Source organism: Aulostomus chinensis, chromosome 14 (assembly GCF_037954235.1).
Source record: "Aulostomus chinensis isolate RoL2024-O1b breed Wild chromosome 14, RoL_Achi_v1.0, whole genome shotgun sequence".
Taxonomy (NCBI): Eukaryota; Metazoa; Chordata; class Actinopteri; order Syngnathiformes; family Aulostomidae; genus Aulostomus; species Aulostomus chinensis.
In genome coordinates this window covers 12,788,464-12,813,625 of record NC_141333.1, presented here as the reverse complement: position 1 = coordinate 12,813,625, position 25,162 = coordinate 12,788,464, and the positions used below count along the sequence as shown (strand labels likewise).

Sequence of the window (25,162 nt, the reverse complement as noted above, 5' to 3'; positions counted from 1 at the left end):
TCTGACTGATCATGCACTGTTTAGCACCGTAAACCTGCTGCTGTCATCCATTAATTCCGCCCTGGTAAACAAGAACAGCAGAGGAGGTCGTGTTTTCTGTGGCGTTCCTTTGTTTCCAGGATGATTCAGAAACTTATGAGCTTCAATTCTGACCATACTTGGTGAAGGGCTGTCGTATGAGCTAAGGAACAACTCATTAGTATTTCGGATAATTCTATTTAATACGTTGTGTATTGGTTTTGGCTGAGGAGTATGTGATTTCCCAGTGGCGTGTATCAGAAAGGATAAATAAGAGGATATATATGTATTATTGTTTTATCTTATCACATCTGTTCTTGTTCATGTCTTGTCTCAATTTGCTCTCTTGAACTGAGATTAAGCACTATTTCTATTTCATTAAATAGCTACAATGACAAAAAAGAAGTGTCGTCTGACTGTTATACGAACTCCTCAATACTGTTAAGCAGTTAATCAGTCATTCTTTTACAGACAGTTATTGGAACTTTATCTTTATAATCTTTACCATGATAGAAGGTTTAAAATGTCATTTTGTCCAACTCTCATTATATTGTCTACTTTAGTCGAGACAAAACACAATGTTACTGTCACTTAAAGAAGGTGAAAAAAGTCATGAAGAAATGATGAGGAAGTAATGATACCAAACAGAAATGTGGGGGTGGCTGAAGAACAGGCGACTTTTACGCAACAGACGGGGTCAAACTGTTTTTTTATGACATTACTGAACTGAATGCAGCCTATTTTGCAGATGCATTAAGCGCATTTAAAAACTAACAGGCGAGGAAGCCGCTCTATATTTCCCTTTTTCACGCAACTGGAGAAATAAAAGTGACATGAGCTCATGCCTCGGGGGGAACGTCGCCACTGCTGAGATGCTCTGAGAAATGTAAAGCCAGGCTATGGTGACGGTCTCACGGACAGACACACACTCACACACACGCAGACAAACCGCTATTGTACACAAAGAACTGCAGAGTCAGATTCTTGCAAGACAGTTCTGGTTCTCTCCACACGAAGCACAAACCAGAGATGTTGATTTGTCTCTCACTTTGAATTACCTTTGTGTTTAAAAGGTCCCATACCAATAAACGTGCGGTGCCTCTATGTGGAATGTATTCTGCCTGTATCCTTGAGTAAAGAAAGTGATATGGTTGCTGCAGAAATGTTTTTTTTTGGCAGAAATACTACTCCAGATTAAAAAGCACCATATAGGGGGAAAACTTGTGTGGGACATGTAGTGCTGCTTTGGTTGAAATTAAATAAATTCAATGCTACATATCCCTGTAAAGGTGAGTGTGGGCAGCAGCTCACCACTCAGACTGATATACTGTACAAACCAGCAGTGAAGACAACAAAGCATCACAAACCTATAAAGGCTTATGATTAAAAACTACTGTATATGTGGAGTTGGTGAACAGATAAAAATGAACGGCGTCCTGTGAAGTCGCTCCAAAACCTCAGTGCCAAATTTAATTTGAATATTTAGAAAGTATCCACAACTTTGAGTGGAGTGACCCTTATTTCCCTACAGCAACAAATAAGCAATGTTTTAATAATAAACATAAAACCTGATCACCTAAATTTTGATGGTGTACTGATCAAATCCAGATTGCGGGATTCTGATCGTTCTCACGTTACCAAGTGAGAACACACAACTTTTGAGTGCCTCCTTCCTGATCGTAACACCAACAGTAATGATGCTTAAGCACACCCTCTTGTCTAATATTGCTTAATTTTACTACTTGACTCAGCAGAGGCTCAGCAAAACGTAACGTTCCTGTAGCTCTGACTTTGCAGCAAACGCACCACTTCAGGTGAGGCACACTCACAATACGCGCTGATCAAATGTTCACTATTTGCCTCAAAGCGATGTTCCTGTGCTCTTACCGGGCTCCTCCATGTGGGCTATGATCCAGTTGAAGGCCATCTCGGGGCCCATGTTGCCTGTGTAGTAGACTGCCTTCCTACAAGCCTCCAGGGGAAAGCCCATCTCAGCCAGCTGCATTACTGCCGCCTCGTCTATTTCTGGAGCTGGGGACACGACAAACTAGCATCAATAACTAAAACACACAGTTGCTGATTCAAATCTGCTGGTAACACCCCCCGTTTAAGCAACCAAACAGATTCATAGTGGCTCTCTCTTTGGGCCTCATTAAACTAAGAGACCAGAAGAGAATCAGCCCTGGGGATGTTTCTTTACTGAGGGATGATTTATCAGGGAGAGACAAGCAAAGCCACGCGGAAAAGTAAGTTTGTTTGGAAGTTGGCATTTCAGCGCTGAGAGTTGCAGCTGCAGCACCTGCTCAAGCGTACAGTTTGCGTAGCTCAACGGCATTCATCACTTGGTGACCAAAATACATTTCCCATGGTTATAATTCATTTCTTTGTTACATATCAGCACACCAACGCAGCAATACTGAGAGGAGGAGTGAAATACTCACAGTCGACGGAGCCCATGGAGTTATCTGGAGGGGCAGACACAGAACTAGATCACACACAAGCCCTTGTTTTGTGTATTTGTGTGTGCGTCACTGTATTTTTGTCAAAAGATCAGAAATACATGTATCAGTTGCACATAACATCACGGACAGAATCCTCCAAAAGCTGAGTTGAGACCACCCCAGCCGGATTAGCCTGCTAAAAGACTCTGGGGCAACAATGAGCCTATTAAACCCAGATTCTTTCCTCACTCCTCAATATGAAAATCCCCTGGTTTTCTGTGTGGTTATTTGATTAATCACTATTTACAATCAGGAATTTACAGCATGTGAATATAATATCAGGTGATATTACGAAGGTTAAACCTTTTGAAACCAAGTAGTAAAGCATTTCTCATGTCAGCTGCTGCTATGGGATTTTGGGGGCCTCTGTGATCTTGGACCCACTTTGTGAAGCTGATTGTACAGTTTTTGCAGGGTCCCACCACCTGCAGTGTGGAGATTGCCCCCTCACTGTTCTCACCGCAATCATAACTTCAGCAAGTGCTGCTTGTGTCAGACATGTTTGATTTTTGTGATGCCTATATTGCATTTTTCTGGACGATATTTGTGACGAACACTCATCGGGAGTAGTGGAGGGCGTCATTTGTAGAAGATCCCACAGGAAGAGTGTCGAAGACCTCCCAGGTCAGGGTCAGCATCTATTTGATGGGCTCTGTCACCTCTTTAGTCACTTAAACACACAGTCCTACAAGTCCTTAATTATTTGCAGCAGCAAGTTAACAAGTATTTCATGTAGAGGAGAAAAGAACGGTGTGATTTTCCTTTTCTCATATTCTGAAGCCAATATCAGCGTATTAAATATCTGCAATCATAAATAATGTTTCTGCTAACCCATTACCCTCTCACATTTTCACTGCATTCATAAAATGCTAAACGGATCATCCACTTAAATGTGTGTCAAATAACATCTGAAAATCTGTGCCGCATGAAGTTAAAAGCTTTGTGCATTAAAATTAGAAGGGATCAAGGATTTCACTATCCAATTTTTCCTTGAATAATCATTTTATTCTCACCATTCATATGAACGATGACACGCCGAACAATGAGAAATAATGTGTTTGAAGCAGCATACAGGAAAACATATTTGTGCGGTGCTTCATCAATGAGAAGCACTGAAGCCTTCTGGAGACAGAACGGTGACCAGTGATTAATCACTGCTGATGTCAGCCTGGGGATAATGGGCCAGCGCTTCCATTTGCAAGCAACAAAATTCATCATATAAATGTGGAATAAATACGTCAGCAAATCTATTAAAAACAGTGTGACCTCCTTTTTATGTCACAACTTAAACCTGCTGATTTACAAACTGGGACTTATTTATCTGTGAAAAGAAAAATTGAGGAGGAATCAGGAGACATTACATACAAAATAGAGATTCCACCTCTAAAAAAATCACAACATAGATATATACTTTCAGGTATTTCCATGCATCATTTTGACAGAGGCCCTCTTAGATGCTGGAGCTTGCTGCTGTCAGAGGTAGATAAGCAACTGCAATAGCCAGGAAGCTCAAAGAAAGCAGCATTTAATGTGCGTTTGTTGGTCGGAGATAGCAGGCAGAGTGCAAAGTGCTGAGTCCTAAATAGTCAAACATGTTCAAACATCTGTTCCAGGCCTAAAAAATCCTCATTTGTCTGTAGAGAAAAGGCTGCTTGCAGATGTTCCTCCTGTCTTTGCACCAACTGCCTTTCCTGATTGTGTTTTTGGAGTGTGAGATGCTACAGAGGACTTTGTGCTTCCTGCTTGCTAAAATATTAAGGAGGACACTGATAACTTGGTGTAGCTGAACTTTGCAAACAGCGGAAAGAGGAAGAGAGGAGTAGGAATTACAATCACAGTGGGGACAGAGACAAAGCAAGAAGGCCGTTGTGAAGGGGCGCAGACGAGTTGGCTCAAGGATAAAGGATGCAACACTGGAAATATCACCAAGTCAACCATTTGATTCAACAAAAAAAAATTCTGAACAAGCAACATTTTTTGCACTGTAAAAACAACTCACTAGCTTCCAGCAGCTTATTCCCAGAGGTCTGGGAAGTAGTGCATTACAAGGAAATCATTTTAACTTGTACAAGAAAGCCACACTATGAACACAACGACCAGGCAGTAATAGCCTGAGTATAACTTTCCTTTGCAGCAGCATTCAATATGCCCTTAAGAGAAAAGTTGGTTGGCTTTGAGCAGAATATCATATTAAGGACAATTTCACGGATCATTTGACTCTACTACACCTGGAGAGCATGCTGGGAGGCTGCTGGGTTTCCTCTCCAAGCAACACAGAGTCACCTGTTTATATATATATATATATACACATTAACTCATTTATGGAGAGGAGATTCTCATATTTTATAAACTTAAATAAATAACACTTGTTAGGATATTTGGGTGCTAAGGGAAAACAATGCCCTTTAAAATTAATAAGAGGATTGTGAAATTAAGAATGGCGAGATATAATCATCCCCAGAAGGGAAGAATGCCATTTTCATTTTTTCCCAGATGAATTCATGCACAAGGACTGCAAGAACAAAAATTTGATGCAAAAATAGAATCTCAAATTACCTTGGTATATGATCCAAATATTAATGAGAGCAGCATGAGAGGGTGTTTTTCTAACAGATACACTATCATGGGCATCTTTCCGTACCTCTGGTGTCTTCAGGTAGAACGATGGGAGGCATGAGGTCTGGCAGCTCTTCTTCCCCTGCCTGAAGTCCGGTAGCCCGAAGCCGACTCAAATCCAGAAAGTCTGGAACATCTATGGCCAAATCTATACAGAAGTATGTGTATATTACTCAAAAATTCAACTTACGAATGCATGTACAGCATATAATTCAAAAACTTTAGAATGGCAGAGTGGAAAAAATTTGGGTCACTCCCACGATGATCCTCCATTTAATCAATTTAATCAATTTGAGTTTGTTGTTGTTCTTTTTCATTAATATTTCACTTTTTCTGGTCTTTCGTTTGAATATTTCCAATAATGATCTGTTCTTTATTATGATTTTTCTTTCAAAGTTCATCCTGTGTCAAGCATGTATCTTTAATTATCCACATAACCCCCTGTTGAAGTAAAATAAATGTAACTAGTGAGTATTCAGGTGTGCAAGGTCCTAATCCCATTCTAGCTCCCTGAGTTAAATGCAGTCCCTAAAGCAATGTTGTGTGTAAATTGCTCAAATAATTCAAAATTAATAATATTAAATAATCATTTATCCCACATTCTGTAAGAAGTGAGAGCTGGCAGTATTTTGTGAGAAAAAAACTGGCCAGATATGGATGTTTGAAAATGTAAACTCTTTGTAAATCACAGCTCGATTGTGCCCCCTGCAGGACATTTATAGAACTACAAGTACTAACAAATGAGTCATCACACCAACACTGCTGTATGACTGGTGTGTGTGTGTGTGTGTGTGTGGGGGGGGCAAGTGAACGGTTACCCAATTTCTTCGGCACCCAGTCAACTCCGAATGTGAACTTCTTGATTTGGACGACCAGATATTCTGGAAAGGACGCAAAGCGGGATGTTCTGCAGAGGAAAATGACAACAATTTATAAACAGGAAATTCAATAGAAGTACAGGTAATGTATGCTACTAGTGGTTTTAATTCAAAGATGTGAGATGATGAAGAAACCTGCATGCTCAGAGCAGGCGGGCTTACTTGACTCCAGCTGACTTGGCCTGCAGCGCCGAGCTCCAGAAGTCCGGGACGTTCTCCGGCTCTGTGAAGGCCTGTAGGCAGGCAGTGAAGGGGATCCGTGCTCTCACCGGCTCTGGAGGAGCTCTCATGTTCTCTTCAGCCTCCCTCCTCTTTGCCTCATAAGCCAGCAGCTCCTCTGGTAGAATAAGAATAAAGACGTTCAAGCTCCATACACTTCAAGTTAACATGCGCGACACTTGTTCTGATACATGAAAAAATTAAAAACTCATTGATTGTACTGATGTAATTACGGCTCAGCGAAGCACATCAGAACTGTGCAGCATTCGTACTCAACGACTCCACTGCTCAAGCGCCGTCCTTTACCTCGATTAATGGCAGCCTCGATGGGGGCTGGCAGCTGGATACAGTAGTCCACCCGCTGAGTATAACGAACCCGACGCGTCTGGCAGCACTGAACTCGCTCCTCTACCAAGAAGCGGAAGACATCACTTGGATTCTCGGAGCCCGCACTGTTCCTCTGCAGAATATGGTAGGGGAGGGAGGGACACGGACGACAGATTTGACTGTAAGTACCACCACTAGTGATGTGAAGAGGTAAAGAGGTAAGGTAGAGTGGCCTTCTGGCTGGTTTGATCCTCATGTCTCATTCTTCACACAAGTAGAAAGACACCATTTCCCACCATGGCTGTTCCCAGAGCATCATCATTAATCATAACTTAACATGAAGCACCTACAATCAAACGCTGTTGTCCTCTCATTTTAATAGTTATATCTATCATGTGATGTGTCTTTCTCACGCTGTAAATACAGTGTCAGGCACCTTGCAGCACTACTAATCTGAACCATTAGCTATCTGGACGGGGTGTGTCAAGGTCATAACACAAGCGCGAGCAGGTCCTTTAACTGATCGGATCATGAGCAAAACTACAGGAGACAAACTTACAAACATAATACATGTTGACAAAAGCACCGCACAGAGGCTCCAGCTATACCAGCTCCGTGCCTGAGGTTTGACATACCGCTCTATTTCTTTGCTGTGGTCTGTTACAGTTTCCTGGCGTGGCTTCAGTCAACGTGATCTGTTTGACCCAGATATCTTAATATAGTCCTTCATAATGTAAATTCATATCTTTTCATTTCAGAACCACCTCAATTAACAGTGTTATAGCAAGTCAGAAGTGTGAGAGCATTAACGGTGATCATTTTATGAACTGTAGAGGTCACTGCAGTTTATTTGAGGATTGTTATGTAGGACGCCATCGAGGCTTAACGCACCAGTTTGCATGACGGCCAGCCTTCTAATCTAAGAACTACAGAAATACACACTTCATAATTTTACTCTGGGCGGGGGCTGGGGTTAGAATGTTGCTGATGGTGGAGGCTTTTAGCTACAGTCTATGTTCAGCTACTAAATCAGTATCTTGATTACAGTCGTCTCTAAGAGGTCAACAACTGTTCTAGAAAGTCTTTTTAAAACAAAACAAAGTTCGACTGCTGTAAACTGTAATCAGCTCCAGAGAAAGTGAGGCTGGGAGAACCTGTGTTTTTGTTTTGTTGATCTCCCTGACATGAGGTGGAGGAAGTGTGGGGTCCCAGTCAGGGCATGTCTGCTGCGGCTCTCAGGGTATAATAGGAAGCATTATCTGGCCTCCCTGTGTAACAGATCGCACCTCGCTATATATAAACCCTGGTCAAGAATAACACATCAGAGCACCCATGTGTGTTAACCCACCAGGAGACAGTGTGCTGTGTTCAGTCAAAAACAGAACCTCCCCACCAACTGCCCGTCCATGTGATTGAGTGGTCAGATGGAGCTCAGCTATCGTAACTATGAGGAACTCACAAAGAAAACAAACCCACGAGGATTTGAGCAGTAATCGCTGGTGTCAGCTCCGTATCACTGCACTTACTCCGTCCATACGGTGACCCATTAGTCTAACTGGAAAAATGATGTTTAAGTTCATCGCAAACAACCAATAACAGGTCAGCTGCTATAGACTTCTTTAATTACCGGTATGTCAACATCATATTACAAGTGATTATTATATTATTATTATAACGACTACTAATACAGTATTTTTTATTGTTTGTTTTATTTCAGACACTGTGAGCCGACATCGTGCAATGCAAAAGTGATGTCTCCCTCTGTTTGTCGCTTTTAATATTATATTTTATTCTTATATATATGCGCGCGCGCACACACACACACACACACACACACACACACACACACACACACTGTTTTTTAATCTGCTAAATAAAGGCACAATGAAAGTATTCAAAAAGAAAAGCACAGAATCACAGCTAACACATCCATCATAGTCACAGTTGATCCCCATTCATGGACAGAGATACAACAATCTAAGATAACAACTAATCTTCACTGTGACAACTTCATCTTGCAGCCATCAGCTGCAAGATGAAAGCTCAGAAGAAAAATTACGATTATTTCGTCCAACTGTCCCCCGTAACTCTTGGATACCTGAGAGGTCAAATGTCCCACCTGAGTTTGTGACACCTTCACATTAACAGACTGAAGTGCTAACAGTTTCTATCTGCATGTAGGGGAAGTTCCTCTCACCTCTACCAGGTTGATGATGTGAAGGAGGAACTCGTGGGCATCTTGTTGTCTGTTAGAGGAGAACTCTGGGTGTCCCCTACTGACCAGGGCCTTCAACATCCGGGGAGAGATGCCTTTCTGCTGGTGCTGGAATTAGAATTTTTGAGCGTCAGGGACACCAGATTAACGGTGATGTGTTATCTGCTACCTCGAGAATTTCTGATAAATGTGATATGAAAAACAGTTTCTTATAAGACTCCAGACAAGGATCTTCACCCTCCCCGCTCATAAAAATTGGTTCTTCTTAGTTGCAGAATTCATTTTAGAATCAGACAGAATCGCTTTCACTGTGTGGTCCACTGATGATTAGACCTCATGATGTAGCAAATGGAAAAGTATCCACGATGAAAAACTAAAAGCAGGTACATGTAAATCTCACCAGCAAATCTGCAAATAAAATGTTTTTTAAGCCCCTCCCCCCAATATCTTTGCAGCTGTTAATACATGTCTGAACCTGATCTAGGGTAACACGTGGAGGAAGTATAGGATCACGGCTCTGCTCCATCAATTACTGTAGCTGGTAAAGCTTTGAACAAACCCTGGGCTTACACACTGTGTACTGGTCCCATTCTGCCTTAATGGTTTTCCTCTCTTGTGGACACTGTGCGGTAGACAAGCTGATCTTTAGATGGTGATTTAAATGAGTACAAAATGAAAAGCTTGAGAGACTACAATGCAATCATCAAGTGAATTGAGCATTTATGGCATCAAAATCACAAGACAGGATTTATAGATGTGCTCAAAAATAATCTGAGTTGCACCCATGGCGCTGCAGCCAGAAGCTATTTTCAGCATTCATGGAAAAAGGCCAGAACACAAGAAAATATATTTCTAAACATCAGCCCATGCTTTTGATTCAATCTGCATTTCTGCTGCTGTCACCAGTATAAATGTACGAAAGCTGAGGTGAATGCACAGATAAAACACATTGTGACAGCTTTTAAACACTTTTAACAGAAAAAGGTTCATTTTGCCATTACTGAGCATCAATATGCGACTGTTGGTTATGGACCCAGTTTGGGAGCCGGACATACCCAGTTTAATACCTTGTATTCTTCTTTCATCACCTGTTCAATGAGCTCAGATTTCATGGGAGGTTTGGAGTACTGGCCTGAGAGGAGCCCTTGTCCCAGTTTAGCTCTGGCGGACAAAACAAAGGCAAAACCATGACAGCATTAATCAGTTTCTGTCTTGTGTGGGGCTGTAGGTTCATTTTTTTTAGAGGAGGAGACAGTTCATGGCACTATGGAGGTGACTTTAATCGGCAAAACAAATGTTTAAAAAACAACAAAACATATTAGGGACCCTATGAATGAAGACGCTAACTTGTTAAACTTTTATGGTTTGTAAAACTGGGTTAAATTCACACTGACCTTGGCCTTGACTCAGTACCACTGACAGCAATTTCACGGAGGCATGCTTTTTTTTTCTCTCCAAATTAGCATCAAATCAAATAAATCCAAAAATCTAAGACTAAAACTTTTCCTGCTGATGTTTTTTCCTGTTTTTTTTGCTTTTCTCTTTCCTTCTTATCCCCTATGAGTTTAATACGCAATGAAAAGAACTAAACCTTTTTATGTTATGTTGGTTTGAAAATGATTTAATCCAATAATAGAATATTAACAAGTTCATATATTAAATATTGTTTTCCAAATGGTCATCAGACCACTGCCATCATTTGTGTACATAATTATGGCACCAAATATGTGTAATGTTTAAGGTATATCCACAATATTGTAATTATACGCCTTTCTAAATTCAAAAAGTTTTTTTTTTTAAAAAAGCCTCTTTTTTTAATCTTTTTCTGCGATCTAGCAAAGTAGCATCATTTTCATCAAACACAAGACATGTCTTTAATTGGGCTAACAAGACATACTCAACGCTCGTGTTCTGCCTTCAGCTGACACATCAGGAAGCACAGATTCTATTTCTGAAACACCTGATCTGTGATGACAGCCTCTGTCAAATAAGAACGATGACGTGCAAAAACATGTTTATCTGGACATGTGGCTCCACATCACCGATATTCATTGCGTGTTTAGCTGAGACTCGACTTACCTTCCATCACAGCTACAGTATCTGACTGGACTCTTGCAACACTCAGGCTTACATGACGAGTACACGGATATTTACCTAAGCCTGTTTATGTAACTGTTTTATGTGTTGTGAAAAAGACATAAATTTGAAACTAGTTAGGCATCACGCCACATTATGTAACACTGGAGTCACTTACATTTGTGTGGCGAAGTCCTGGGTGGGGTCAAGAGGTGAATAGTCAAATATTCTCTGAAGATTTCCCACATACCTACAGATCCAAACACATGTCACTTGCTCGCCTCAGACCCAACACACGGAACGCCAACACACAAGCTGCAGCAATTTCACAGCCTTTCAGTTGTAGCACATTTGTGCTGATAATAAGATCAATAATTATGCGCAAATGAGCAAAAAGAGCAACACAATTGCCAAACGATGATAAAGGTGGACCATATTAAACCGTTGCATTTTTTTCTGGTCGTAATAATGGTAAAGATGGTGCAAGATGGTGTGCACGTGGGTTTAGCGGCTCTAAACGCTCCCATTATCTTGTTCTATGTTTCTTAAAGCACTGACGGAGTACTTTCGGAATCCATGAGTATCTCATAATCTTACTATATGTTGTGTTTAATGACAATACAGCTTTCTATTGTGTTCTAAAATGAAAGCAATGACAACAAATAGAGAAGAAACTAATCTCTTCAAATGGAATTACACTCAAAATATTCAGTCAGTATCATTCAAAACTTCTAGAGCAATCCTAACTACGCAAAACTGACGGAACAGATTAGAATGGTAATAATACATGTAAACATTTAAATCTGTCTATCTTGTAAACAATTACATATCTCGTAAATACCTCGCTTTCCAGAATTTTTGGATCAAAATTTTTTTTTTTTTTTTTAAAAGGAATGGCATAACACCTTTAGAAAACAGAAAAAGGAAGATAAGAAGTGAAATTTCTTGTAGAACTACAGTGTACTACAATGTAGAACTATCAACAAATACTACGTGGGGCAGTGTTGCAGGTCAGTAGCTACTTCTATGCACCAAAGATAGGCTATTTAATGAATTATTGTGGAAATCTAATTAATTAATATACACCACATTTAGATTTGCATCATAACTTTCAGGGTTTAAGGATTAAAAACTAAAGTAAAGTGTGACGGAATCAATCACAATTGGTAGTAGATCAATGTCTTTGTCCTAGTGATGGTCTGTCTCTGTGTACTCACATCCGCTGGAAGTCTGGGATGCTGAAGAGGACCTGCATTACTGTGCCGAGGTAGCAGCTGTTGCCCAGGTTTTTAATGCCCGTGTAACCAGAACCGTAGACCGCTTTCAGCTTCATGCCCGACTCCTGGATCACCTCCCACTCACTGACCCGCGGCCGAGCGTTGTTGTCTGTGTGGTGACCGTTCTCTGTCTGATGTGGGAAATGGAAGAGTTTGGTTTGAAAATCTGCAACCTTCTTTTTTAATCCATGCAGATGTTTTGAGAGACTTCTTACTCTTTTCTGCATCTGTAGCATGTCTATTGCAAAGTGTGACAAGTGTTCTGATATGTGAGGGTCCAACACAGCTTCCTCCTCCTCGAATGAATAGACATCTGCAAACCAAGAAAACAAAGTGATTTTTTAAATATAACCTACTAAAACAAGGTAACCTGGTAAATCACGAGTTATAAACTTTTTTTTGCAGTTTTACTAATTTTGAAAAGGAAAAAAAAAACACCTCAAGCAAGAATAAAAACAGACTTTTCAAATTTTGCTGTCAATCTTTCCCTTGTAATACTTCAAAATGAGCATCAAAGTACACTTGTTGAAATAAAGCTACAACTTCAATGCCTCAGATTGTGTTTTCAGTTCAGGCAGATGTGTCATGCGTGTCTGACCTGCTCCATCTGGGGTGATGGTGTCCAGTTTGACAGCCAGGGGGTGGTTGGTCTCTCGGTAGTGCTCAAGAGCATGGCCGTTACCTCCGCTGCCATCAAAGAACCACTTCCCACAGAGCACAGCTCCATCCGTCAGGTTTAACCACAGATTCTCTCTCATCTCACACTTCTGACACTTCCAGCCACTGAGAGCAGAGAAACTGTTGTGACTGTTGTTGTTTAATTATTTGATCAAGAATAACTGTGTCAGTACGACTGGACTGTATTCTTAAAACTCAATCACCTGCTTGTTTTTAGTGCAAAATATTGCTTTCTTTTTAAATTTATTTTGACCCCTCTGGACAGCATGCCTCAAATGTTGATGTCTCACCATATGAATGATACACCCCATTGGAATACTTCCTACCTGGGTGGGATCCTGACCCCATTATCCAGCTGTCGGAGGCTCCTAGCATGTCTGGATACCTGGATCTCTTCCTCCCAAGATTCAGGCTCCTGCTTCTTATAGGCTGATGGTGCATTGAGAACTGCATCACAGGCGATGGTCACCTGGATGAAGTTATCAAAAAAATACAGTGACAATAAGTAAAAGAACTAAAATGCTAATGTCTGTTATTTACTTTATTTCAAATATTAGAATTCATGTGGAAGTATCACAGAAATTTAAATGAAAGTGAACAGAAAGTGCAACAGTAGCCAAGCAAGATTTAGACTGGATATTATGAAGCTGGGCCATACTAAACAACGTAAAGAGCCTAGGAGGACAGAGAAGCACCACAATGCCAAAACACCCCAGGAAGAAATCATGCAAACCACATTAAAATAAAAAAGTAATCACCAGCCATTGTGACAGTTTTTACAATCTCAAAGGAAAATGCCAACTTTTTGGGAAATAACTGTGTATTCAGCAGAAAGCTGAGTCCCACAGAGGCCAGCTGACACCAAGTTAGCGAAGCACAATGAATGGCAGAAGATTGGAGGGATAGCATACCTCAGTTTTGCCCTCTCCTTAGTATACTGGCTCAAATTGGAGAGGCTCACGACAGTTGTTTGTCCAGACATAATCATCCTCAGCCTCTCTTACAAAGTCAGAACACTGGTAGGAATTGCTGTTCTTAATCATCCGCAAATTCCTTGTTTTGTTGGCTAAAGTTTTGATGTAATGCGTTAAATCACTGCACACAATCAGAAAATTAGTTCTGATTGTATGTCTGATAGCAAAATCCCAATGTCTCACAATTTTAAATGGTTATTTTAGAGCAGAATTTGTACATAAATCTATTCACTTTTGTGTATTTTTGCTGACTTTTGCGTTAGCTATGCTACACAGCCAATACAATTCATTGCGCTAAGCTAATTAGCATCCAGAAGGTCCCTGGAGAGGTCGGTAAATGTTCCTCTATCATTGAATGGCACATGCAGAAAATATCTATGAAACAAAAAGCCATGGCATGCCGACACCAACCATCCTCCTCCATGCAAGCAAGGACAAACGTGATAAATGTGCATTCAGTGGCTCCCCAGAATCTTACACTAACTTAAATGAGCCTCTATACCAAAATCCTCCATCAAGACTATTCAAAAGAAAAAAAAATTACAGTACTTTAATTCCTACAAAAGGTGATGTAAAGTATATGAGCCTGTGTGTGTGAGATGTGTGTAATCTTCAACCTTTACTGCATTCTCGATGTTAAAAGTACAATCAAGCGTCAGGAGAACCACTGAGTGCATGGAAATACACCGACTCACTGACCAGAGCAGGCAACTCCTCAATATTTGGTAAGGGGATCTCGAAGTGGTCTGGAAAAATAACGAGCTTGGCCTCATCCTCATACTCATAGTCCTCTCCGTTAAAATCTCGGTTTAGCTCTAAATCTTCAAGGGAGGAAGCAAATATCAGTCAGCTGCAAGATTACCTGGTGAACATCATGATCAACCTTCTCCTGAGTTATTTTTATCCTATGTGCTCTTCTTGAGAGTGACACAATGTTACAGTGATGCTTTGCTCCTTTCATCACTAACTTACCCGCGTTCATGACTCAGTAAGTGAGATATGATGAAACCTTGAACTTGACAAACAATAAACAGTATCTTTTTTATCCTGCAGTGACTGAATGACTTCATATTGCGATGACGATGGTGTCACTGGGACACAACTGGGGTACATTTATATTTAGTACTAACTCTTGTCACCAGCAATATACGGATACTGAGAGTATCTGAGATGCGATCAAATCTGTCCCATTGCTTTATGCAGATATAAAACTCTCATCTAATTATTGATCAGACAGTGGTGCTGAATGATCAAAACAGGGGTGAGACTATTCTTTTCTTTATTGTTTTTATAAATAGAAAATAGAGAAAACCCATAATGTACAGTTGTACTGTACACAACTACTATTTGGTGTACTGTAGAGAGAACTTTGAAGGATTTCACCCTGTCTCTCATATCAACCAGAGAAGAGTTTGGCAAAAGATTATGCTGTCACAGCACAGTTGACCTTTGAACTTTTAGATATAAAATCTCATTACTCTCTCTTATGTCGTTGGTTTTGCAGAATGTTTGACGTTGGATAATTTTTAAGTCTGTGTAATTTTATGAACGAGTTGTTGTTGGGTTTTTTTCAATAAATGAAAAACTTTGCCGGGGGAGGCATGGCTCAGAGGTAAAGTGGGCGTCTCGCAACCGAAGGGTCGTCGGATCGATACTCTCTTCCCACAGTGACCATGTCCAAGTATCCTTGAGCAAAATACTGAACCCCTAATTGCTCCTCATGGCCCTGCAACGGACTGGCGACCCGTCTAGGGTGAACCCCACCTCTCACTCAATGTCAGCTGGGATAGACTCCAGCCCACGTGACCGTTAATGGATAAGCGGAATAGAAAATGGATGGAAAAACTATACCACAATGACATCTTGTTATGTTTGACATACACTTTTACAGGAGGTGGGAACAGAACATGCTTTACATTTTTTTCTTGAAAAGATTTTTATGCTAAATTCTTTTACCAATATTATTTCTTTTATTGCTTATCTATATATATCAATTCAAGCTTAACACCAAACTTAAACTGAGCCTGAAACCTGGAGGATGCCCTCCTCTAACTCTCTGGCCGTATGGAGTGGACAGACCAGATCATAGGTTATCCCTGACATTGTTGTTGTACCAGTTGGTTTCGTGGTAACGTCTGAGGAGCGAAGGCTTGATTAGATCACCGGACTGGTATGGAGATGACGGTGGATGCCACCACATGAAAAGATCCCACAAGGATGACGGCATGAATCATTAAAGACGGGGTTGACCTCTATCAAAGTTTGGACTATAAGAAAACGTCTATTACACAGAGGTTGAATGGAAGGAATTCCTCCTCCTCCGCCTGGCCGGCAGCGAGCAAGGGAAGGAGGGCGGGAGCGAGACACCTGGTCCTCGCCGAGCAGCGTCACAGCAGCAGTAGAAGTGTGTCAGCCGAGACAGGAGGTTGACAGGTGGTGGCAGCTGAGAGGCCAGCGAGCGACAGGAGGCAGCCCCACTGTAAACGGGGGGAGGTAGGGAGGTGCTGCGCATGTGGCACTTTGATTTAGAACAGTTACCAACCACATATACAAATAAACTGGCTATATTTAGATTCCAGGAGGGGGAGGGGCGGTCTCATCATGGGAAATATCTGTTGCTTTGGGTACACACCGACTGGTGGATTGTCATGGTGCAACAAACAATAACGCTCCGATGTAATGGAGGGGTTTCTCGCCATTGACAGACAAATCACATTTCTGTAGAAGTACATGTTTGCTTTGATGGCAGAGGCTCAAATCAGTGACACGAGGGTTGAGTCGAGCTGCTGGAGTTCATTTACTGAACTATGATGCTTGAGAGTAGAGTTTTACGCTTCTTTGCGTTTAGTCTGAGAAACAAAGTCTTGACTGCAGTTATTTTACAACTGCTAGTTACTTTTCAAGTTACAACTAGAGGATACACAGTGAGTACATACTTCGGCCAAACAGATACAACGTCCATGGGACTGTTCCTTAATCTAAGGTCTATCATCCAACCGAAATTATTTTTTTCCTCAATAAAAAAAAAATTCATCCACAAAATTTTAATTTAAAACAAGAGTAGACCTCACCAAAATCGCCCCCCAAAAATAGCGCAAATATTGCAGATACAATGTTCAGGGTTCAAACACATTTTTACCAATAAATTTCCAAAGTTTTTAAATCCATGACTAAATTTAGCAGTTTAAATTAATGTAATGACAGGCTACGTGGTTAGATACAACATAAACATGAATGAAGTTATATCAATATTAACAAAAGAATTTCTTTCTCTATCTGTTTTACATACACTCAGATATTCAGGGTATTTGTAAAGCAAATTTCCAGAAAAAAAAAAATTCTAGCTTGATTTATTTCTGAACAACTTTTTTTCATCGTCCTTTTTTTGTTTTACTTTTTAGCAATCATATTAACCCCGAAACGTGTCCAGCAGAGCTCCTCTATCTTCTTTTGTGATCAACCAGCCTGAAGGACCTGACATAATTGAACTTCAGTCCACCAGAATCAGGCAGGCAAAAATACAATGACGCTTATACACTGATGCATGTTGAAGCAAGTAACATTTAATAATATGCTAGACATACTCAATAATAATAATAATAATAATAATAATAAATTATAATAAATTATAATAACAATATTAATAATTATTATTGTTATTATTTTTATATCACATTTATTTTAATGTAATGTATTCTGTTTGGGTACTCTGTCTTATGAGTTGAGAGCAGAAATTTCACTTTACATACATATATATATATATATATATATATACACATATACATATATATATACACATATACACATATTTATATATATATATATATATATAAACACATACACCTGTATATATATATAATATACATAGAGAGAGAGAGAGAGAGAGAGAGAGAGAGAGAGAGAGAGAGAGAGAGAGAGAGAGAGTTGTATTGTTGTTAACTGATGTCTGAGAACACAGAGACTGACATTAACGTACCTAAAAATACTTTTCCATTTCTTCGTCTGGGGACGGCCCCTCCTGCAGCACCTGTGGCTTTCTGAGGAGGAAAGAAGTGTTCAGAGTAATTAAACACTTATTTAATTAAATACATGTTTTGAAACTTGAGTGAATCCTCTTTGTAAATTGCAGGGGGGAAAAAAAGAAGCTTGCATGCTTAAACAGAGGGTCCAGATGGTTGTCATTTTGTTAGAAATAGATGCTGCATGTTCCAGTTGGCAGGTCAGGTTGCAAGGCAAAGGGAAAACCCCCGAGCATGGCATGGTTACCATCAAATAGGCAGTCATGAATGTTACTACCTATGTTGCAGTTTGACATTGATATCAGTAAAATCGACGTGTGTTCGTGCTTTGTGCCTCTTCAGCGTTTTCTTACTGTTGTGATTTCACTCCTGATTTTTGAGTCTCTCGACTATCTTAAACCATTTATCACTACATCTGCAGGTATCATGATTTTTTTAAACCACCAGCCAGCAGCAAAACAACCTAGAGTCCACTTAGCTGCAGGTGATCATTCACTGGACGTCCAGGGCAAACGGACGGAAAGACGGAGAATGCTGACACACTCGAGATCAAGTGGACTCATGGGGGGGGGGGACGGCAGACACGGGAGCCTGCAGAATGTGAGCAGCTGTTTCTGGCCAGATCCAGGCATGAAAATAGCAGCTCTTTACAAAGCAGAGCTTATCTGGCAGCAATTAGAGCCAGGGAGAAAAAAAAAACAGTGGAAGCTAAAGCTACCACTGCACTACCAACTTGTGGACGGACGACTGTTTGGGTCCATGTGCAATTTGTGCAGATTGAAAAAAAAAAAAAGCAAAGAGCTCTGTTCAGTGATTTCTTTATACACAAAGGAAAGGGCGATTAGTTGAAGAAATTTTTTGAAAGGAAAATGACAAAATTTTCTGCCTAGAGCTTCTTAAGTGTGAGAAACTGCAACATTTTCTGTTTAATATGATGTAAATTAAAATTTTGAATTGTTGAATTAATGGCCTGGAGTTTTTTTTTTTCTGTTTGTGTTTTGTTTAAACATTCTCCCACCTGTCACAGTGATATAATTTGACTTGAAACAGATCTTAATGAGCGTATTACAATAAAAATTCTAAACTAAAACCTGTAACAGTTCTTTAAATAAGCAAGACTCTTACACAATACTGTTTTATAACTATGGGCCAAATTTCCATAATATGTGAATGTATTTCTTGCTGTTATTGTTCTTCATTCTCTTATTTACATCAATCTAATAAAACACTGAAAACTGAATTTCTTACACTGTAAAATTATATATAACAATATTATTCTGTTAAAAGGAGCAGGGCCCGGGAGTGCGGACACCAACTTGATCATTCTGCTTTACGGTAACATCTACCAGTGGATTACTTCAGCCTGAACAAACAAACGCCAGTCCATCTTCCCTCATTATACCACTATTTTCCCCAAGAGGCGCCAGTGAGTCCAAGTAGCGTGAAGGAGGCGCAGCGATGCCTGCGGTCTGCATCTACGCTCATCATAAACATTTGTGATCCATTACATAAATCAGTACCAGTATTGAAAAAGATGTACAAAACAATTGAGAAGCTCATATATTATTTATTTAGAGCCACTTTACTGAAATTGACTTTTCTATTATGTCCCTGATTAATTTGATGTCTCTGGTCATTCTTATATTACAGTTCTACCTAAACAGTTCCACTAATTCTCCTTTAAATGTGACCCACATGAAGACAGCTTACCTCTTTGACATGACGTTTGAGGTGCATGTAAACACTCTGGCCTGTTTTGCGGTAGTGTCTCTCCACATGTTCTCGTCCAAAGCCCAGGAATGTGTTCATACACACATACAAGCCTCCCTCAGACTCCTGCAGACAGAGACAAACACCAACAGTAAACAGTAGCCCAAGGGGGTGGGACGTTCACAGCAACATTAAAAGCCTGTTAAAAACTTTGACAAGTACATATATCCAGGAAATTTCAATGCATTTGAACTGAAAACACATTACTTTTCACTGTGATATTTAATATACAGAGAAAAGGTTACAGTTTTGGAAATATGAAGGATATTTCACAGTCAAACTAATTTAAAAAAAAAAACCTAATTCAATGACAGCAAATAACACTTGAGATGAAAAATTATCCATCTAAAGGAAAGTAGTAAGGAAAGTTCTTGGATGTAGTGTGTTTTGGCCAGGCTAACTGGCACTGCTTCTAAGAATTCAACACTGCATGGAGAGTGGAAAAGCAAATAGAAGAGATGTGCCAGTCATTCTGCCAGCCCATTCTCACAAAGGATTTCTTGCCCAAACAATCTCTCTTCCATCTTGTCAAATAGCCAAAAATGTGTCCCACTGTGCAGTCTAACAGAAAAAAAAGGGTTGTGAATAAAATTCACAAATTCACACTTGCTTCCTACATAGAATTTTAGCCAGCAACTCCCTCAAAGACAAAAATCAATATCAGATATTCACAAAAACAGCTTCTTGAGTGCAGATGCAGCAGAGGAAAATTGTCTTACATACAGAAGTAAATTCGCCAAGTTACCGATAAATCAATAAGGATGTCTGCAGGTGATAGTAAGCAAACCAACATTTTCTATCAAAAAAAAGTTTTATTACCTATTTTTTATCAATAAATCTATGTTTGAAAATACTGTTTTATATATAATTGCGAATCAGATCCCATTTCATCCCTGAGAATCAGTTAACACTGGACTATAAAAGAGTCCCATAAAGATGATGTGTTTTTGTGGGAAAACCTGGAAGTTAGCGTCACCGCGAGTTCCCTTAACGCAGAGACGCAGGTCAGTCTTCACAGACTGTAGCACTTCTGAAGTGTGAACGCAAAAATGTTACACGTAAATGACGAACATTATGACGCGTGACCAACACAGCACTACAAATACTTACACGCCTCTTTTACATTCCTCAAAAACCTTGACAGGACAGTCTTGTACAGCAACCACCATTTTTAAGACACAACGACGTTTTGAGGTTAACAAGTGCAATACTGACATATTTTGTGCCATGTAAAAAGACATTCAAATAGCTTCAGCTTGTTTAAACGTGAGACCTTAATTCATCATTTAAGAGAAAACACATTCAAAACTCCCACGTACTTCCAGACCAGGGAACTGGACAGTCAACAATGCTGACTTGTTTTTGGTTTTAGGATTCATTCCCGTGCTGGTTGAGGTTTCTATGGTCAAAATATGACATATTTTCCCGTATTCTGACAACAAACTGGGTGATGTCACCCTCTCTAGCCCCTGAACACCTTGTCAAAAAAATAAAACATGTCTCGTCACAATGTTGACCAATCCTCCCCTGTGATTTAGGCCCCACACACACACACACACACACACACACACACACACACACACACACACACACACAGGGCTCTTCCTTGGACTGTGCTCCATTCGTCCTCTGAGTTTCATGAAAAAGGTGTGGTAGTTTGGGTGTAACCCTTACAGGCAGACAGACAAACTGTACTGAAATCATACCTCCTTGAAAAAAGGTAAATAATTGAAATCCATTTCATTGATAAAGTCAGAGGTATTTGTTTTTGTAGGTGGTGAGGCTTTGAAAGGTTTCACTAGTTTAAAAACATCAGAACCTCATAACCCCCTCCAAGGAGATTATGTTTGCAGTTTACCTGTCAGAAGGATTATGCAAAACTAGCAGGCTGATTTTCATGATACTGTCTGGATGGGTGGAGTATGAGCCGAGGGGGAACACACTACATTTTTGAGGCAGATGTGGACATTTTGACAAAACCTTTCCGGACTTCACACATGGGTTGTCGTAAACAACATTAACAACAGCTTTCAATGTGGAAGGAACGCGGAGGAAAATCTTTCTCTGTGGATTCTGACACTTGAACCACCATTTAATGATTACAAGAAAGTCAGGGTTTACTTCCGAATTTCAAACTAATTTCAATCCGCAATAAGCGGCGGCCTTATAAACCACTGTGATAAACCTTTAAGTGGCCCAGAGTGACATATGAGCTTCAACAGAGCAAGGATAAAAATAAACCATTCCTCAGGCCAACATGATGAACTCCAGACAGCTGAGTCACCTTTAAAAACTGTTTCAGGCCAGAAAGTAGGTTTTCTTCGTAACAGTAAGGAAGGAACCCAGAATTCCGGTCATGTACCCTTCAGCACAGGTACAATCTTCAGGTTCTGACTTTCTAACAGAACATTACATGCCTGAACATCCTGATGTACATTTTTTTATGTCACAGAAGACAGGAAATCATAAGAAAACAGAATGCATTATGATACTTCCTGTAATTCAGAGCAGCTCAGCATAAAATACTGTTACAATAATGACAATATCACATCACAGCGATTCTGTGTGATAAATATAACAGAAAGCAATCCATCTGCTACGTATATCTGTGTAAATGAAGATGAAAAATGCCACTAAAAAGGGGGATAACCAGGAATTGTGTATTCATGCACTGCACTGTTTTGTCAGTGTCACAAAATATGCAAGCTGTGATGAAACAAAAGTACCTGATTTCAGGTAGTGCCTCGTCACCAAACACGCTTTTGAAACAACTTGTAAAAATGGTGAGAACAGTCTAATGCCAGTTGTTTTTATAAAGTCACATGGCGCCAATGTATCACTTATGTCTTGAACAAAGAAGGAACAGAACAGAATTGGCAGTATCTATATTTTTTCCCAACCATCATCTCGACCGTCAGATCTAAGGCTGAGCAATACATCTACATTTTATCAAAATGGCGCTAAACCTATTGCAATATCCACATGGGAGTAGGCCAGATGTGTGTGAAAATACAATTCTACATGAAGTAGTGTGCTGGAGGAACATCCCTGCCAGTTTAGGGTACTCTACTAACCTAAAAAAACAAAACAAAAAAATCTTTGTTTGGTATAGTTCCTTGTAAAAATCACACCATCATCATTTTACATTGTCAATCTGAATAATGAAATGTTTGGATAATTCCTTGGAATAAGGCAATTACAGTAATTGTAATATCAGTCAAAATAATCCCAATTTGAACAGTTCTCTGAGTTGTTCAGCCCTGGTCACAATAGTAATATCAAAACAAAGTGTAAATAATAAGTCAGTAACAGCAAAGATTCACCTTATTGAGTACCATCAGCGACAGGGGCAAATAAACTGTTGTTGACAAATGACAGTCATCAATGTTTATGTTTTCAAATTAAGACTTTAGAATAGTTGAGTCAGTTTTACTATGTTGTTGTTTTTTTTTACAAGGAATAAAAAAATGAGAGAAGAAAATAAAAACATCAGAACTGGCGAAGACAAATTAAAAAAAATAAATCTGTCAATATTGGCACAGAGTGTCACAAACCAGTCAGAAGAGACAGTCCAGCACTATGAACCTGGAACAGGTCGATGTAAACTCATGAAGTGTGACTGTATGTCACAGCAGGAGTACATTCCTGTAGGTCAGACGACTTTATACGACAGGATAGAATGGTAAGTGACAGCAGCCTGGCAGGCGGCTGGAGCTCCGCACAGGCGAGCGTGTTAGCAGCGCCCGCTAATGTGGCCTGCCTGAAAACCCCCGCGCGCTCTCCACAGATGTAAACAACATTTAATTATTTATTTCCCTTCAAGTTCAACAGGGGAGTGTGACCATGGAGACTTCTCTGTCTCTGTCTCTCTCATTCTCACTCACACACACTCACACAACCACACACACGCATTCACACTCACACAACCACCACACACACACACACACACACACACACACACACACACACACACAAGCCAGTGGAGGTTCACGTGTGTTGTCCAGCCAAGCTAGACTGTCAGCCAGCCCACGACGCACATCCCTACCCGGATAACGCACTCCTGTCGCGGCGTGGGAGGAAGAGACTTACGGGAGAGTCGAAGGAGAAGGCACATTCGCTCTTGAAAACCCTGTCTCCTGTTCTGGGGACTCTTATGGTGGGCATGTACGGGACCAGCAGCTCTCCGAGGTCTGTAGCCATCTTCGCATTCCTGCTTCTCGCACCACAGTGCTGCGGAGCCTCCGGAGCAGCGCTGTCAGAGGAAAGGATGCTATTTTTAAAGCGCTCCGTCGCTACATTCCTCCGGCCAGGGGGATGTGACGCTGAAAATCATAAAAATAAATGGCTATGGGGGTGGAGGCTGCCTTCTACACGACCGGCAAAGCTAAAAACATGAGGTCTAACGTTGCTCTTTTGTTTGTTATTTTTCTTGCAAAAAAAAAGGGGGAAAAAAAAAAACAGCGTCGACCTGCGCAGAAATTATATTGCGTCTGTTGTGTGGTGACGCGCAGAGCATAGGATGTTTCATCCGAAGGGCCACTCCCACCTCGGAGACGATCCATAAAGCCTCCCACTACCACATGTTTAGCCCCACATTCTGGACAAAAAAGCCTCACTGCGGTTTTACATGAGATCCTATAATATCTTACATCTGTCGGTAAGTGTTCATCAGCCAGTTCAGCTCAGTAGAAGTGCGAGTGGACATTTCGTCTTCATTGCCAGAAGTCACATTTCTTTCATCTGTTATTTCACTAACAATCACTAGTAGATATGGAAGCTCATTTCCGCTTGTAAAAAAAACAACTTTAGAATTGATAAATACAAATATTCGAGTGGTTTATCATAAGATAAACTGTTCGAATTATTAGATAAAAAATAATGACATGCAAAGTGAAAATTACAAGTTACAAAATTACTAAAGGAAAACTTATGAGATAAAGGGAGAAATTCAGGTCAAAATAGATAAAAATAGTATTAATTTGATTGATTTACTGCACAGATACCAAAAATCTGCCATATGTAAGTCATAATTATTACATAAAAGAAAATAAACCAAAAATCATTATTATCACATAAATTCAGAATATATATATGTGTGTGTGTGTGTATGTGTGCATATATATATATATATATATATATATATATATATATATATATATATATATATATATATATATATAGACACACACATACATATGACAAAGGTCTCAATTATAAAATGAAAATAACAATATTGGACAGTCATCGGCAGCACGGTGGTGCAGTGGTCAGCACTGTCGCCTCACAGCAAGAAGGTTGATCTTTCTGTGTGAGTCTGCATGTTCTCCCTGTTCCTGTGTGGGTTCTCTCTGGTACTCCAGCTTCCTCCCACAGTCCAAAGACATCAAGAGGGGACGAGGCTGATTGATACTCTAAACTGACTGTAGGTGTGACTGTGGTTGTCTGTCTCTATGTGTTGGTCCTGTGATGGACTGGAGACCTGTCCAGGGTGAACCCCGCCTCTCGCCTGAAGGATGCTGGGATAGGCTCCAGCCCGACCCTTAACAGGATAAGAGGAAGAAAATGGATGGATGAAAGGATAGTCATAATTATGA

General features: G+C 40.2%; 1 protein-coding gene across 2 annotated transcripts in view; it reads right to left on the bottom strand.

The window, feature by feature from the left end:
* usp13 (ubiquitin specific peptidase 13) overlaps nucleotides 1–25,162 on the bottom strand; it is a 34,173-nt gene that overhangs the window by 8,140 nt on the left and 871 nt on the right. Inside the window, exons 3-19 of one of the 2 annotated variants that reach the window (XM_086223358.1) lie at nucleotides 23,658–25,107; nucleotides 19,509–19,634; nucleotides 17,756–17,816; nucleotides 14,479–14,600; nucleotides 13,132–13,274; nucleotides 12,726–12,910; nucleotides 12,343–12,440; nucleotides 12,068–12,258; nucleotides 11,029–11,100; nucleotides 9,830–9,935; nucleotides 8,757–8,882; nucleotides 6,539–6,692; nucleotides 6,176–6,350; nucleotides 5,954–6,042; nucleotides 5,161–5,283; nucleotides 2,460–2,483; nucleotides 1,906–2,049 (exon numbers count right to left, since the gene is read on the bottom strand). In XM_086223358.1, the coding sequence (XP_086079484.1) occupies nucleotides 1,906–2,049; nucleotides 2,460–2,483; nucleotides 5,161–5,283; nucleotides 5,954–6,042; nucleotides 6,176–6,350; nucleotides 6,539–6,692; nucleotides 8,757–8,882; nucleotides 9,830–9,935; nucleotides 11,029–11,100; nucleotides 12,068–12,258; nucleotides 12,343–12,440; nucleotides 12,726–12,910; nucleotides 13,132–13,274; nucleotides 14,479–14,600; nucleotides 17,756–17,816; nucleotides 19,509–19,634; nucleotides 23,658–23,768 (2,050 nt within the window). In that variant the 5' untranslated portion in view covers nucleotides 23,769–25,107. The remainder of the gene's footprint in view (nucleotides 1–1,905; nucleotides 2,050–2,459; nucleotides 2,484–5,160; nucleotides 5,284–5,953; nucleotides 6,043–6,175; nucleotides 6,351–6,538; nucleotides 6,693–8,756; nucleotides 8,883–9,829; nucleotides 9,936–11,028; nucleotides 11,101–12,067; nucleotides 12,259–12,342; nucleotides 12,441–12,725; nucleotides 12,911–13,131; nucleotides 13,275–14,478; nucleotides 14,601–17,755; nucleotides 17,817–19,508; nucleotides 19,635–23,657; nucleotides 25,108–25,162) is intronic. The other variant, XM_086223359.1, reaches the window with a different exon arrangement.